Source organism: Uranotaenia lowii, chromosome 3, assembly GCF_029784155.1.
Source record: "Uranotaenia lowii strain MFRU-FL chromosome 3, ASM2978415v1, whole genome shotgun sequence".
Classification (NCBI taxonomy): Eukaryota; Metazoa; Arthropoda; class Insecta; order Diptera; family Culicidae; genus Uranotaenia; species Uranotaenia lowii.
This window is the reverse complement of record NC_073693.1, coordinates 250,447,030-250,459,579: the sequence shown is the minus strand read 5'-3', so window position 1 is coordinate 250,459,579 and position 12,550 is coordinate 250,447,030. Positions and strand designations below refer to the sequence as shown.

At 35.8% G+C, this 12,550-nt stretch overlaps 1 protein-coding gene across 5 annotated transcripts; it reads left to right on the top strand.

The window, feature by feature from the left end:
* The first annotated feature begins 297 nt into the window (after nucleotides 1-297).
* On the top strand, nucleotides 298-12,544 carry LOC129755911 (GTPase HRas). Of its 5 annotated transcripts, none has more exons than XM_055752612.1 (5): nucleotides 298-420; nucleotides 2,992-3,278; nucleotides 11,407-11,547; nucleotides 11,621-11,736; nucleotides 11,801-12,544. In XM_055752612.1, exons 2-5 carry the CDS (start codon nucleotides 3,140-3,142, stop codon nucleotides 11,969-11,971), a joined length of 567 nt encoding a protein of 188 aa, XP_055608587.1. In that variant the 5' UTR covers nucleotides 298-420; nucleotides 2,992-3,139; the 3' UTR covers nucleotides 11,972-12,544. The 5 variants fall into 5 exon arrangements, with proteins under 5 accessions (XP_055608587.1, XP_055608586.1, XP_055608590.1 ...); XM_055752611.1 differs by lacking the exon at nucleotides 298-420 and adding an exon at nucleotides 1,385-1,536; XM_055752615.1 differs by lacking the exon at nucleotides 298-420 and adding an exon at nucleotides 1,419-1,545.
* The last annotated feature ends 6 nt before the right edge of the window (nucleotides 12,545-12,550 follow it).

Sequence of the window (12,550 nt, the reverse complement as noted above, 5' to 3'; positions counted from 1 at the left end):
TATTCTAATTTAATTGAAAACAAACTCCATTTTTTTAAAGGAGTGTTTTCTTCACTCCTTCATTTTGGATTTATTTAAGTTTTCATTTAGTTTTATGAAAACTTAACTCAAAGCAATGTCAAGTCGTCAAAAATTTATCGTTCACCCGGAATGCTGCTCACGCTACATCGTACTACCCCAGATGGCAGCAGCGCAGCTTCGAAACAGCGGATTGAACAAGGCTATAAAAAGTGTACACCGGGTTGAACGTACATTTCCGAAAATGTCATCTGCAAAACTCTGCAAAAAGGACATAAAAAAGAAAAGAAGAAACGTCAAAGTTAAAAAAGAACTCCGGAAAAGCGAATGACAAAATGGAAAAGAACAACCGCTGATGCTGCGGTGTCCACTCGAGTCCACATTTGAGAGATAAGCTACTTGGTATGTATTTAGTACTCCAATTTACGTTTATTTTCATATTTTATCAGCTTTAAGAATTCTACCTCATTGATACGTTCGTTCAAAACGTTTTTAACACCTTGTTTAGTAAACCAGCTAACTCGCTAACTTTCAGCTACTCAGTTCAGAGTGACGGTTACTCAGTTGTCGCCAAAACCGCACCTACTCAGTTCTGACTAAACGGCCTTTACTCAGAACTGACTAACAGCCCTTTTCGCGACAACTGAGTCATGGTTACTCAGAATGCGCGAATAATTCTGAAGCGGTTTTGGCCGCTTTTTTCATGCTAAAATACTTAAAACCTGTATTATTATTCAGACAAATGATGGATTGGTTGATTTCATGAATAACAAAAGTCAAAATATTGTTCATACATCTTTATTTTTGAAAAAAAAAATCGACAAACTTAATTAATTTTATTTTCGCCCGTCGGGTTTCGTCTTCCGGGCCGGGACCTATTATGCCGTACCAGATTTAGCTATGGACCATTATCACTCCGTCATAGAACCCTGTAATATGAAGAAAATCAGATTAATATATAGAAATTACCTTTCAAATTAATATTCACCATGTAAATTCTGCTGCACGAAAACAAATCAAGTTCGACCGCCTCGCACAAACTGATCAACATTTACTCAGTTGTCGCCGTCATGCGCTCGAGTTCTCTGAGTGCCGAATTTTCTGACGTCTGAGTAATTTTTCCGCTGATATGTGAGTTCATTAAGATCAGCCGTCGGCTGTTTCATACATGTGGCGACGTCTGAGTAAAAGGTAGCCGGGCTCTGAGTATTTTAAATTTAGCGAGAAAGTTAACAGTTACTGTTCTTCGATTTTTTTTTGTCCTTTCTCGGCATGCAAGCTGTTTTGTTGATTTACCAATTCTCACGCACACTAGCATACATATGCGAATAAGATAGGGAAAATAACCTCGAAAAAATCAGTAACTGACAGACCGTGGGCAGCAAACAGATCAAATCATGGACGATTTCGAGTTTATTTTCCCAAAATAGAAAAGTGTTGGTGATAAGACCCAGAGTTATGTGACAAATACTACTGACGGCAAATAGGACTATTAAGAGCTAGCATCAGCAGCCCAAAGTGAGTTCGGTACGCTGTATTTTTTCTTCATACATTGTCAGTCGCAGCTTATTTCAGCAAAAATCTTTTATCGACTGCTAATTAGTACCCAGAGATGGTGCCTGTAACTAGTTAAAAGGAAAATCAAACAGTGAATTAATTTTCTTCGGTTTAGAATATTGTGTCTCTCTCCCATTGAAGTTAGGTGTCGAAAAAAGTGAGTGGAAAAGAATTTCGTCTTCCTTCCCCCCACTTTGTATTGCTTTCATATACGCGTACAAGAAAACGCCCAATCTAAAGGATTTTTTTCTCTTCCGATTGCTTTTGCTGATTTTGAATAAGCTAGCCCGGAACAAAAAAAAAACATCCTTGAGGAGAACTAACCAAACGCTTTTCGAAAGCAACAGTTTATTCTAGCTTGGTGAAAGTTGTGTTGGGTAGATTTGATCTGTGTTGGGAAAAAATCTATTTTCCGGGATAGCACCCGGATCTAGTATGCATCTGTATGACTAGTGTTTTGTTTGAAATTGGATTTATTTTCTTTTACTGTAAGTTTTATGTGCGGATAATCAAAATGGAACACCGATACATTGGGGCCATGCATTGACGATGAGTCACTAGTGTGAACATCGATGGTCCTGTGGTAACAAAGCAGGAAAATTAAGTTACAGATGTGTAATAATTTTTAATATTTTTAAAATGTAATCTTTGAATTGTTTTTTTTTGTTTGTTCTGGGATTTTAACGCTCTCGCGTTATTCATCCCTTGTCTTTGAATTGGTGCCAACAGCGTTTTATGCTGAAGTGACACTAAAACGATTGGCTTTACTAAATTGGGCATTAAGATACTTTTCCCATTTTACTTTTCTTACATCTATGTAGAACATCAACTAGTGAAATCCTTATGTTACATATCCTGAACTCCTGAATTATAGTTTAATCACCGACAGGCTCACGTATTCCTAACATTAAACTTTTAAATGAAGGAGCGATTATTAAAAAAAAAATTGGGAATGTTTCAAACGTTGTTGCTTTGTTTTAGATCGTGGTTCTTCGAGCCATGATAAGACATCCGGGATGCTAAAAAATTCTTTTTGTATTGCAAGTTATTATTGGGATAATTATGTGACCTGTTTATTAAAAATAAATACATACATAAATCAATGATACGGCTGAAAAGTTGAAAGTTATTCTTTTTAAATTTTTGCGTGAAATAACCGGTAAAAGTTGAAAAGAGTAATAGTTTAACATATATTTTTATACGTTATTGTTAACTTCTTCCATCTCTAAAATATTTTTTTTATAAATAAAATATTGTTATTGGTCTTGACACTATTTATTACTGCCAGGAAATTCAAACTAGAACAAAATTGTTCTTAATAAATTTCTACATACTTGCCTATATCCTTTCACTAGTTAAGCACAATATTCAATTATTCCCTTAAATTCATCTAAAACACTTCCCTGTTTATTTCAGCACGCCGTAAATATAGTGGTCTAATTGGACGTCATAAAACAATGCGAAGGAATCCAACAAACATACTCATATTGTAAAAACTATCGAGCATAACCGCCAGATTCTGTAGCGAAGAAACGCAAAATCTTAAGGATTTGAAAGGACGAACATGACCGAATACAAACTGGTAGTCGTCGGAGCCGGAGGCGTCGGAAAGTCAGCTCTTACAATACAGCTCATCCAGAATCATTTCGTCGATGAGTACGATCCGACCATAGAGGACTCCTATCGGAAGCAGGTTGTCATCGGTGAGTTGTCGTAGGATGCAAGGATATTTTAGGCCATTCGAGCCAATAGGATATAAGTGTATAAAAGCTGATCTTGAGAAAAAAAAACTCTACCTGGAATTATTCTCAGTTGGCTTATTTTCCGTTTAAAGTACACCGGAGCAAGTGCAAACGGTCCTAGAAAAATATGTTACATCTTCAAAAATTATTAATTATCGTTCGTTGCATCACAAACACAGTTCTCAACGAATTCCCGTTGAAAATTAAAGAATATTGGTAAAAATCACCGGTACTTTTGTGAAAAAATGTCAAATGGCGTATTTTTTTTTTTTTTTTTTTATTTCGGATTTGGCTCTGGAACCGTCAGAATAAAAAAACGACTTTCGGGCCAAGTGTTGTTTTCAAACCATGAAAGTTTGCACAATGGGCTCAATGTGCCTCTTTTAAGATTTATTTATTTCGAAATTTTATTTTTACTCGAGTTTTCAGTGATCAGCGTAATTTACTCTAAGAAATGTACTTCTAGAGAAATGTTATTTATAATAGTGTCTAAAATGTTATTTTATTTATATTTAAAAATTTTGTTATTTTCCTGTAAGTTTCTTCATCATTTTTTTTTATCAATTGCGTGATGTTTTCGTTAAGTATAAGTTTTGGGAAATTTATTCTGTTGTTTGTATATCTGTAACACACGCAGAGAAAACTTGGATTTTGAAACAAAACAAAACTGACTTTGATTCAAAACACTCAGTTTTTTTAATCAAACTCCTGTTTTCTTTGAATCAATGAATTCTCGTTCTGATTCAAATGAATAATTTTTGAAAGAAAGAATTAATTTTTTGAACCGAATAATTTTGGAATTTGATTTTAAACAAATTCTTTGATTCAAAAGACATTTTTTCAATTGCATATGTCTTTTAAAACAAAGTAAATTTTCTTTCAACCAAAGAAAAATGTTTTCAACAGAAAGGAATAATTTCTTTAAGTTAAAACTTCAAACTTAGAAGATAATTTGGATTGAGCAAGTACCGAATTTCGAATTAAGTTTCGTCGGTCGTGTTAAAAATCAAAACTAGTGAATCATAGATAGCTATTTAGGAGGATTCAGGATGAGGAATGCATACCATGGTAAGTGCGTGTTAATCCATTAGTCAAAAAGTGAATATTTAAGATTTTATATAAACTTTTGCATTGTTACACGACCACGGCTGATTCCGCCCAAAATCCAGCGGTCTGATTATCTTCGGGCCGATCTTCAGCGGCAGTCACCAGTTGGATGACCGGAGTTGCTTCCGGAAGTTTATTGAGCGGTCCAAGAAGAATGCCCTCAGGCCAAAATTTAGGACCGGTTAATTCCATTATAGTGAACCAGTGTTTGTGTTAAGTTTGTAATAAAAATGAATTTAAGATGTAAATTGTTTCTTTTTATTGTTCAAAATTCCTAATTGGAACTTCTGAACAACAGAAAATATTTTTTCCAATTGGAATAAAAGGAAAATATTTCAATGAACCAATCCTTTTAAATCTAAATCTAAATTACATTGTAGCAAACGAAAACAACTTTGCATCAAATGAAACTGTTTTTTGTTTCAAAGCATTTAAGATTTTGACTCAAAGATTTTTCAAAAGAAAAATTCTTTGAAACAAAGGAAAATGTCCTTGAACCAATGGAATTTTTATTTATCCCAAAATCAAAGGAAAAAATCCTTTGTTTTTGCGGCACTTTCCTTTGAAATAAAAAATCTTTTTTCTGCGTGCAGTCAAAGAGTATATGTTCTGCGTTTTCTGTTACCCCGCAAATGACGCATTTATTATTGGTTTCTATTTTCCAAGTGTAATCTGTCCTTAGTTAGAGTGTGAAAGGTTCTAAGTCTCTTTAATGTTTTTATTACTGTAGTTAATCTTACTGCATATCTCTGATATTATAAAATTTTGCTCTGATTTTTTATCATTCTTTAATGTTTGAAGTGCTGATTTTGAATCAGTAAAAGGATTACGAAATTATGCGCATTTTAGTGTTTATGATATCTAATGTTTATAGCCATAAGTTCTACATTCATGATAGACAATTCTTTCACTACTTGACATTAAATTTTTTCATTTTCATTTTCAAAGTAGATTCATATCCCACAGTTATTATTTGTTTTTGAACCATCATTTTCATAGTTTTTCTCTAAGTGTTTTTTAACTAAAATTTTGATTACATTTTTACTTAGCTCAGCTTTATTTTTAAGAGTTTTTATTTCATCTGTTATTGTTCCCTTAATGTTTTTAGTTTCATTTCTTTCTTGAATGGCGGTCATAGCAACTATGTTTTTGTGTTCAAACGATTTTTTTTTCTAGGAAAGAGCTGTTCTTGGGAAGGTTTTCTATATCCAAAAATTCATTTAATATTTTAGTAATCGGCTTTTTCAATGTAAATGATTTAACTACCTCTTTTTTTGCTAACCAGTTAGCTCTATGCTTAATAGGTATTTCTCCAGCTTCGGAGAACAACACGTTGATAGGTGTTGATTTTAATAATCTAAGACAGGTTCTGATTGAGTCGTTGTATGTTGAGTTTAATTTCATTAAGTTGGTTTTTGCAGTGTTCCCGTTTATTGTTATCCCATAGTCTATTTGGGATCTTATAATTAATTGCCTTATTTATTTTCAGTGCAGTTTTTGGGTGTGCACCATCTTTCTTTTTGCAAATTATCTTTAATACATTTAATCTTTTCTTTATTTTATTATTCAGGTGATTTATATGTTCTTTGTTATTGAGATTATGGTCTATTACATACCCTAAGTATTTGTGTTGTTTGACTTTTTTGATAGGTCTATTGTTTAAATTTATATTAATTTGGTTATCTGTTTTTGAATTGAATAATAATGCAGCTGTTTTTTTCCACATTTATTTCTATTTTCAAATCTTTAAGTTTATTTTCAAATTCTTTTAATGCTAAGTTACTTTTTTTTCTAATTCTTTCATTGTATTTCCTTTTATTATTAGAACAAAATCATCTGCGAATTGAAGAATATTAACATCATTTTCATTGATTTCGTGAAGATTATTTGTGTATATGTTAAATAAAACTGGCGAAAGGGGGCAACCTTGAGGTAACCCTTGATTGTTTTTTCTTTTAATTTCTTTCTCTTTTGTATTCAAGATAAAATTTCTGTTGTTAAGATATTGTTGTATCCATTCAACTATTTTAAGTGGTACTTTTATTCTATCTAATATTTTTAGTAGTATGGGAACATCGACTGAGTCAAAAGCTTTAGTTAGACCAAGCCCACCAATGGTTGCTAAACCACGAATCGAGTACATTTAGCAACAAATCTATCAACACATCATCGCACCAACAGTCGCTAACTGGATTCGAGAAATAGCATTCGAGCAGTAGGTTGTTACTGGATGCGTTTATGTAGCAACCTGGTAGCAACACAACCGGTCATCGTTATCAGAAAATAAACAAACAAAAATACCAACCTGGATGGCTACAATGGCAATAAAAAGGCAACCAACCAAACCATCTTGAAATTAAGTGGTTTATACAGTCTATGGATGATAATTTTTCTCTGAATCCATAGGAATAATCAGGTTAAATATTATTCTCATTTAAATAACTATTTTAATAACTATTTATGCTATCCTCTAGGCCACGATCTGCTGGCTCGATTTGTTCTAACATATCTTTTTTTTATGGCGTTTAAATAGCTCGGGGAGCTGACGCTGGAAATGAAAATTAGAGATAGTTTTTGGAGAAGAGAATTTTTAATTTAGAGTAGGCAGCGTAGAATAGTAAGCGATCATGAGACGTTGGTTAGACCATCATGCACTTCATTATATCCATTCCGGCTGGATATGGACAGAATGCAATTCAAGTCGGCAACTTATGGGATTCGAACCCAAAAGTTTTTCTTGCCGATACCGGGAATCGAACCCGGTACGCCTGGGTTACCAGACTCGCGCCAGCCTATCCACTAGACCATCCACTGAGGGATATATATTGATATCACTAGTGTTGGTGTTCTAATATTTTTTATTTTTATTGCTAAAATTTCAAGAATAACATTTGGTATGAGAATTTCTTCATATATTACTTTTGGAGGTATGAGAATTCCAACTCCTCCATAACCTTCTTCTCTACAACTTTTTTTTTAAATTTAGAATTTAATATTTAGTATTTTTCTTTTTCTTTTATCCATATTTCTTGTAAAAGCATCACATTCTTTGACATATTTTTTAATTGTTTCTCTTTTAAGTTGAGGTCTTAGGCTGTTAATATTGATTTGGGATATTTTCAAATTTTTGTTGAACTTATCCATTTTTATAAATAAAAAAAAATGTCAATTAATTAAAAAATATGAATAAAATTTCTTTTTAATTTTGTTTTGCATATGAAGATGAATCGAGAATATATTGTTTGACTAGTTCATTGACTAATTCATTGATTGTTGTTCCTATTTCTATTTCCATTATATCTGTTTCGATTTCAGAATTGTTCGTTTTTATATTTTTTATGTAATTTAGTATTTTTGTTGTTGTTTGTTGCATGATTTCTGTTTTTAGTTGTTAAAAACGCAGGTTTCAGTGGTGGAATAGAGTTATCTTTATTCATGTTTCGTCTGTGAGGTCAGTAGAATACAACTATATTAATTAGCGATAGCTAATTGTCACTTTCCACTTCTTATATTCCCTAACCGGGAAAGTACTCATTTCTTAATGAGTACTTTGATATTCTTACCCCAGAATATCTGGCAACACTGTTGTGTTACCACAAACCCAATTTGAGTTGTTTGGCTTCACAGTGTGATGATGTAAACATTTGTACCGTTTTTACCATCATCAGCTGTCATCATCAATCATCACCGCTATTATTTCAATTGCGAATTGACTCAAAGCATGCGGAACCAAAACAAACTGTTTTGGTTCTGCTCGTGGCAGCAGAAGTTGCTGCTTGCTGCTACCAAGGAAAACCGTAAGTTTCAACACCTCCCCTCAATTCGCAGATTGAGAATGCTGAACAGCTTCACGTGCCTCGCCCTTGGTAACGCCTTTGTGAACGCATCAGCTGGCTGATCCTCAGTAGAGATGTGTCGCAAAGATAGCTGACCGCTTCTTATGATGTCTCTGACGAAAGTATACTTCACATCCAGATGCTTCATCCGCTGATGAGTCCGCGCCTCTTCCAGATACTGGATACAAGGGATGTTGTCTCCATTAATGTGAAAGGAGTGCTAACCACACCCAATTCACCAAGGAAGTTTGTTAACCACAAACTTTCCTTGACCGCATGGCTAAGGGCCCCTATCTCAGCTTCGGTCGACGACAGACTGACCGACAGACAGACTGACGTTTCGTTGACCACGAAACTAGATTCCCGAAGATCATGTAAGCGTAACCTGATACAGATCTTCGATCATCGGAGTCGTTGGCAAAATCTGCATCAGCATATCCGATGAGTGGTTCCGATTTCGCGTTTCTGCGGAATACCAACGCCGTATCGGTCGTACCTCGAAGGTATCGCAGAATACGCTTCAGGCCTTGCCAGTGCCTATCCGTGCGCTAACCGCAGCACAGATATCTGGTCTCGAAAATGTCGCCAGATATTGTAGACAACCGATCAATTCTTTGTACGGTTGTTCGGTGATAACCTCACCATCGCTCAGCTTCGTCCAGCGAACGTTTGTGTCAAGAAACCTGTGATCTAGGGTAAGCCAACCGCCTCTCATGCCGCGTACTTCTCCAAGGCTGCTATCCATTTTTCTCTCACTCTCATCCAGGGCTGCTTGATATTTGATGCTTAGTACGCTAACCGCAGCACTGATTTTCGGCCTCGAAAACTGTAAACAACCGATCAAATCGTTGAACGGCTGTCTAGTGATAACCTCACTTTGTTCAGCCCGAATCTCGTTCTTTTTCATGGCTGCGCGGTGGTCTTCCGGAAAAAGCAGTCCCTTTTGCCCTTGAGCTTGCTGACGATTCGAAGTTGCTCTTCCTCATCATCAGCGGCTACTTTAGCCACGTAGCGTTCATTAGCTTCTTCTGTTCGCTGACTGCGTCTCTGGGCCGATTCGGGATTAACGGAATCTTGATCATCCTCGTCATCCTCGTCACTCTCGTCTTGCGCAGTATGCTGACTAGCACCGGAACCGATGATTCGTTGATTCCGGTGGCTGGTAACCCCAGATAAACAACCTCTTGTCGCTTTCTTCGCGTTCCCTCTCAAAGCATTCATTTCGCGATGACTTCGAGAATCTGCACTCTCGGCAGGAATCCGCAGAAAAAACTGGTTGACTGCGCTAGCGACTAACCGTCGCCGAAACCACCTCCTCCGAAGCACCCGAAACATAAACCATCCGCCGAAGACAAGCTCGCGCATGCTAACCGCAGCGCAGCTACTAAGCACGATAATAATCTTCTCGACATGCAGCTTCATGGCTTTTCGCTTCGTTGCTTCAACGCTTCGAGCGCTCCATAAAACCGGAGGGCAACGTTTAGCTGCATGCGACCCATCTGGATTCAATGCAATGCTGAAGTATCTGGCAACTAACCGTCGCCCAATGCATCTCCTCCAAAACCACAGAAAAATCGTTCTGTAAGCTTGGGCGAGCTTACGCGTACTGATCGCAGCGTAGCTCCACAGCACGAGAGTAACCCTCTCGCTAAGCAGCTTTTTCCAACCTTCGACCCGGGCTAATCCTCCATCTGTACACTGTACTGTAAATTACACATTAACTTACACTGTAAATTTTTGCACTCGGTTTCCAGCAAAAAAAATTGCTGGAAACGTTCAGCAATCCAAATTTTTGCTGGAAACCAGCAATCGGTTTTCGAATTGCTGGATTTTTCAGCATTCGGTTATGTGCTTGTCATTTTTGCTGAAAAATCGGCAATCGGTTTTCAAATTGCTGGACTCTCCAGCAATTGATCTAGTTTGCTGGAAAATCAGCAATCGAGTTGTCAATTTGGAGTTTGTTTTTGTTTCGTACGCTGAAGTAAGGTGAGATTCTATTTTTCGAATTTAGGTTAAATTAATATAATTATTTTATTTTCCTCTGTCTATATTCTAGCAACCAGGCATCAAGTCAAGGGTAAGTTTTTTTTGTACAGGTAGATATTCCATAGAAGATACTAATCAAAACTATTTTTACAGGTGGCGGATGATCAACACTTTGGCACAAAGCGGCCACCCCAGAGCCGGTGTTAGAAAGTGGTGAAAAAAAGTTTTTTTTTGAAAATGAATACATCCCTTATTGAAAATGGGAGAAAATAATTGTTTTAATTGCTTATTGTATGCACAGCCAATATTAAACTTTAATTTTGAATTGAAATATAAATTTCATACTAAATACTGCCGGTTGTGTTGAAAGAAATAGCTGGTTTCCAGCAATCTGGATTGCTGATTTTCCAGCAATTTGAATTGCTGGAAACCAGCAATTTGAATTGCTGGAAACCAGCATTTACGTTTGCTGTTTTTTCCAGCAATTGAAATTGCTGGAAATTTTGCTGGAAAGTCAGCGGGACAAAAACCAGCAAAATTTTGCTGGTTTCCAGCAAAAAAAAATTTGCTGTGTAGTCCACACTAGGAGACGGTTCGTCTCGAGACGGTCTCAGCGTCTCCTATCTTCTTCGGGAGACACTGAGACCGTCTCAGCTTTCCAACAACAACAACAGACAACAAAGATCGTCTCATAACAAAAATCGCAGTTCATATTGCCTAGTGTGGACTAGGCTTAACATACATCGCAGTTCATGTTGCCTAGTGTGGACTAGTTATGAGCCGATTCAAATAAAGAATTTACAAAAAAAAAAAGTTGCCCTGATACACATTTTGTGAGTAAATGTTTTCAAATCGTGGAAAAAAATCCTGTGGAAAAAAATCCGTCGCTCTGCAGCGCCGGGTGATGTTTAGATGTGAATGTGGAATGAAAGTTGATCGTTTGCACTTGTCCCGGTGTACCTACCTTATTTTATTTTCAATTAAATTTTCTAAAAATTGTCAAATTTCATATTTTTTTTAAATTTTGTACCTCTGAAACTTAAAAAAAACGGACACACGTTGCGGGTAAATCGCAGCTAAATATTAATTTAACAGAAAATGAAGATTTTTTTATACATAGTTGCGCAATTGTATTTGATAAATCTCTTCATCACTTGTAGACGGAGAAACGTGTCTACTAGACATTTTAGATACGGCAGGTCAAGAGGAATACTCAGCCATGCGAGATCAATACATGCGAACCGGAGAAGGTTTCCTGCTCGTCTTTGCAGTAAACAGTGCCAAAAGTTTCGAAGATATTGGTAAATTATTTTTTCTATTGCATCTATTTAGTATCAGAAAGATGATAGAAATAAATCATGTTTTTATCCATAGGAACCTACCGAGAGCAAATCAAACGCGTCAAAGACGCCGAAGAAGTCCCGATGGTTCTCGTAGGAAACAAGTGCGATCTGCAAGCTTGGGCGGTAGATATGAATCAAGCTAGAGATGTAAGTTCTTACCAAATCGGTCAATGTTGATTTCCTAACATTTTGTTCATTTTACATGATTCAGGTTGCGAAACAATATGGTGTCCCATTTGTAGAAACATCCGCCAAAACTAGAATGGGAGTCGATGATGCCTTCTACACACTCGTCCGTGAAATTCGCAAAGATAAACAAAGGGGTAAGCCTCCGAAAAGAGGTAGTGGAACGAGACGTCGATTTAAGTGTCGATTGCTTTAAGAGTTTTATTATTCCTGTGAAAGAAACCTGCTCTTTACTTCCACAACTAACGTTACTGACTATGCCAACGGTGAAGAAGTTTGGCTTCGATCGCACAATTACGTGTTGTCAATATCTTCTGGGAGCTGTTTGAAACACAGTGTTACGTAAGTCCGATGAAAATATTAATTTTTTGTCATGTGCATTGTTTTACATTATTTTATTTTTTTGAATAAGCCATAATAACAGAAATTCGCGAAATAGTTATGAAATAATCCACAGCAAGCTTAGCAAGCAAGATAGATATAATAATACAATGAGATAATCGTTAGCTTTACCCGAGATAAAGTCTTTATTATAAATTTGCAATGTATTTTATTTTTACTTATTTACCATCGACTTTGATTAAAAGAATTACGATCAAAGATAAATGTTTATCTAATATACATAATAGCTTTGCAATAATTACGTTTGTACGCCAAATCTTCAGTAAATGTGGATATCCGTTTCGCGTACTAATATGTTCAAAATAGATAGCGAAAGATTTGAAAAAGACTTGTTTTTTTTTATTCAAAATTTAAACCAAGCACAAAATATAAC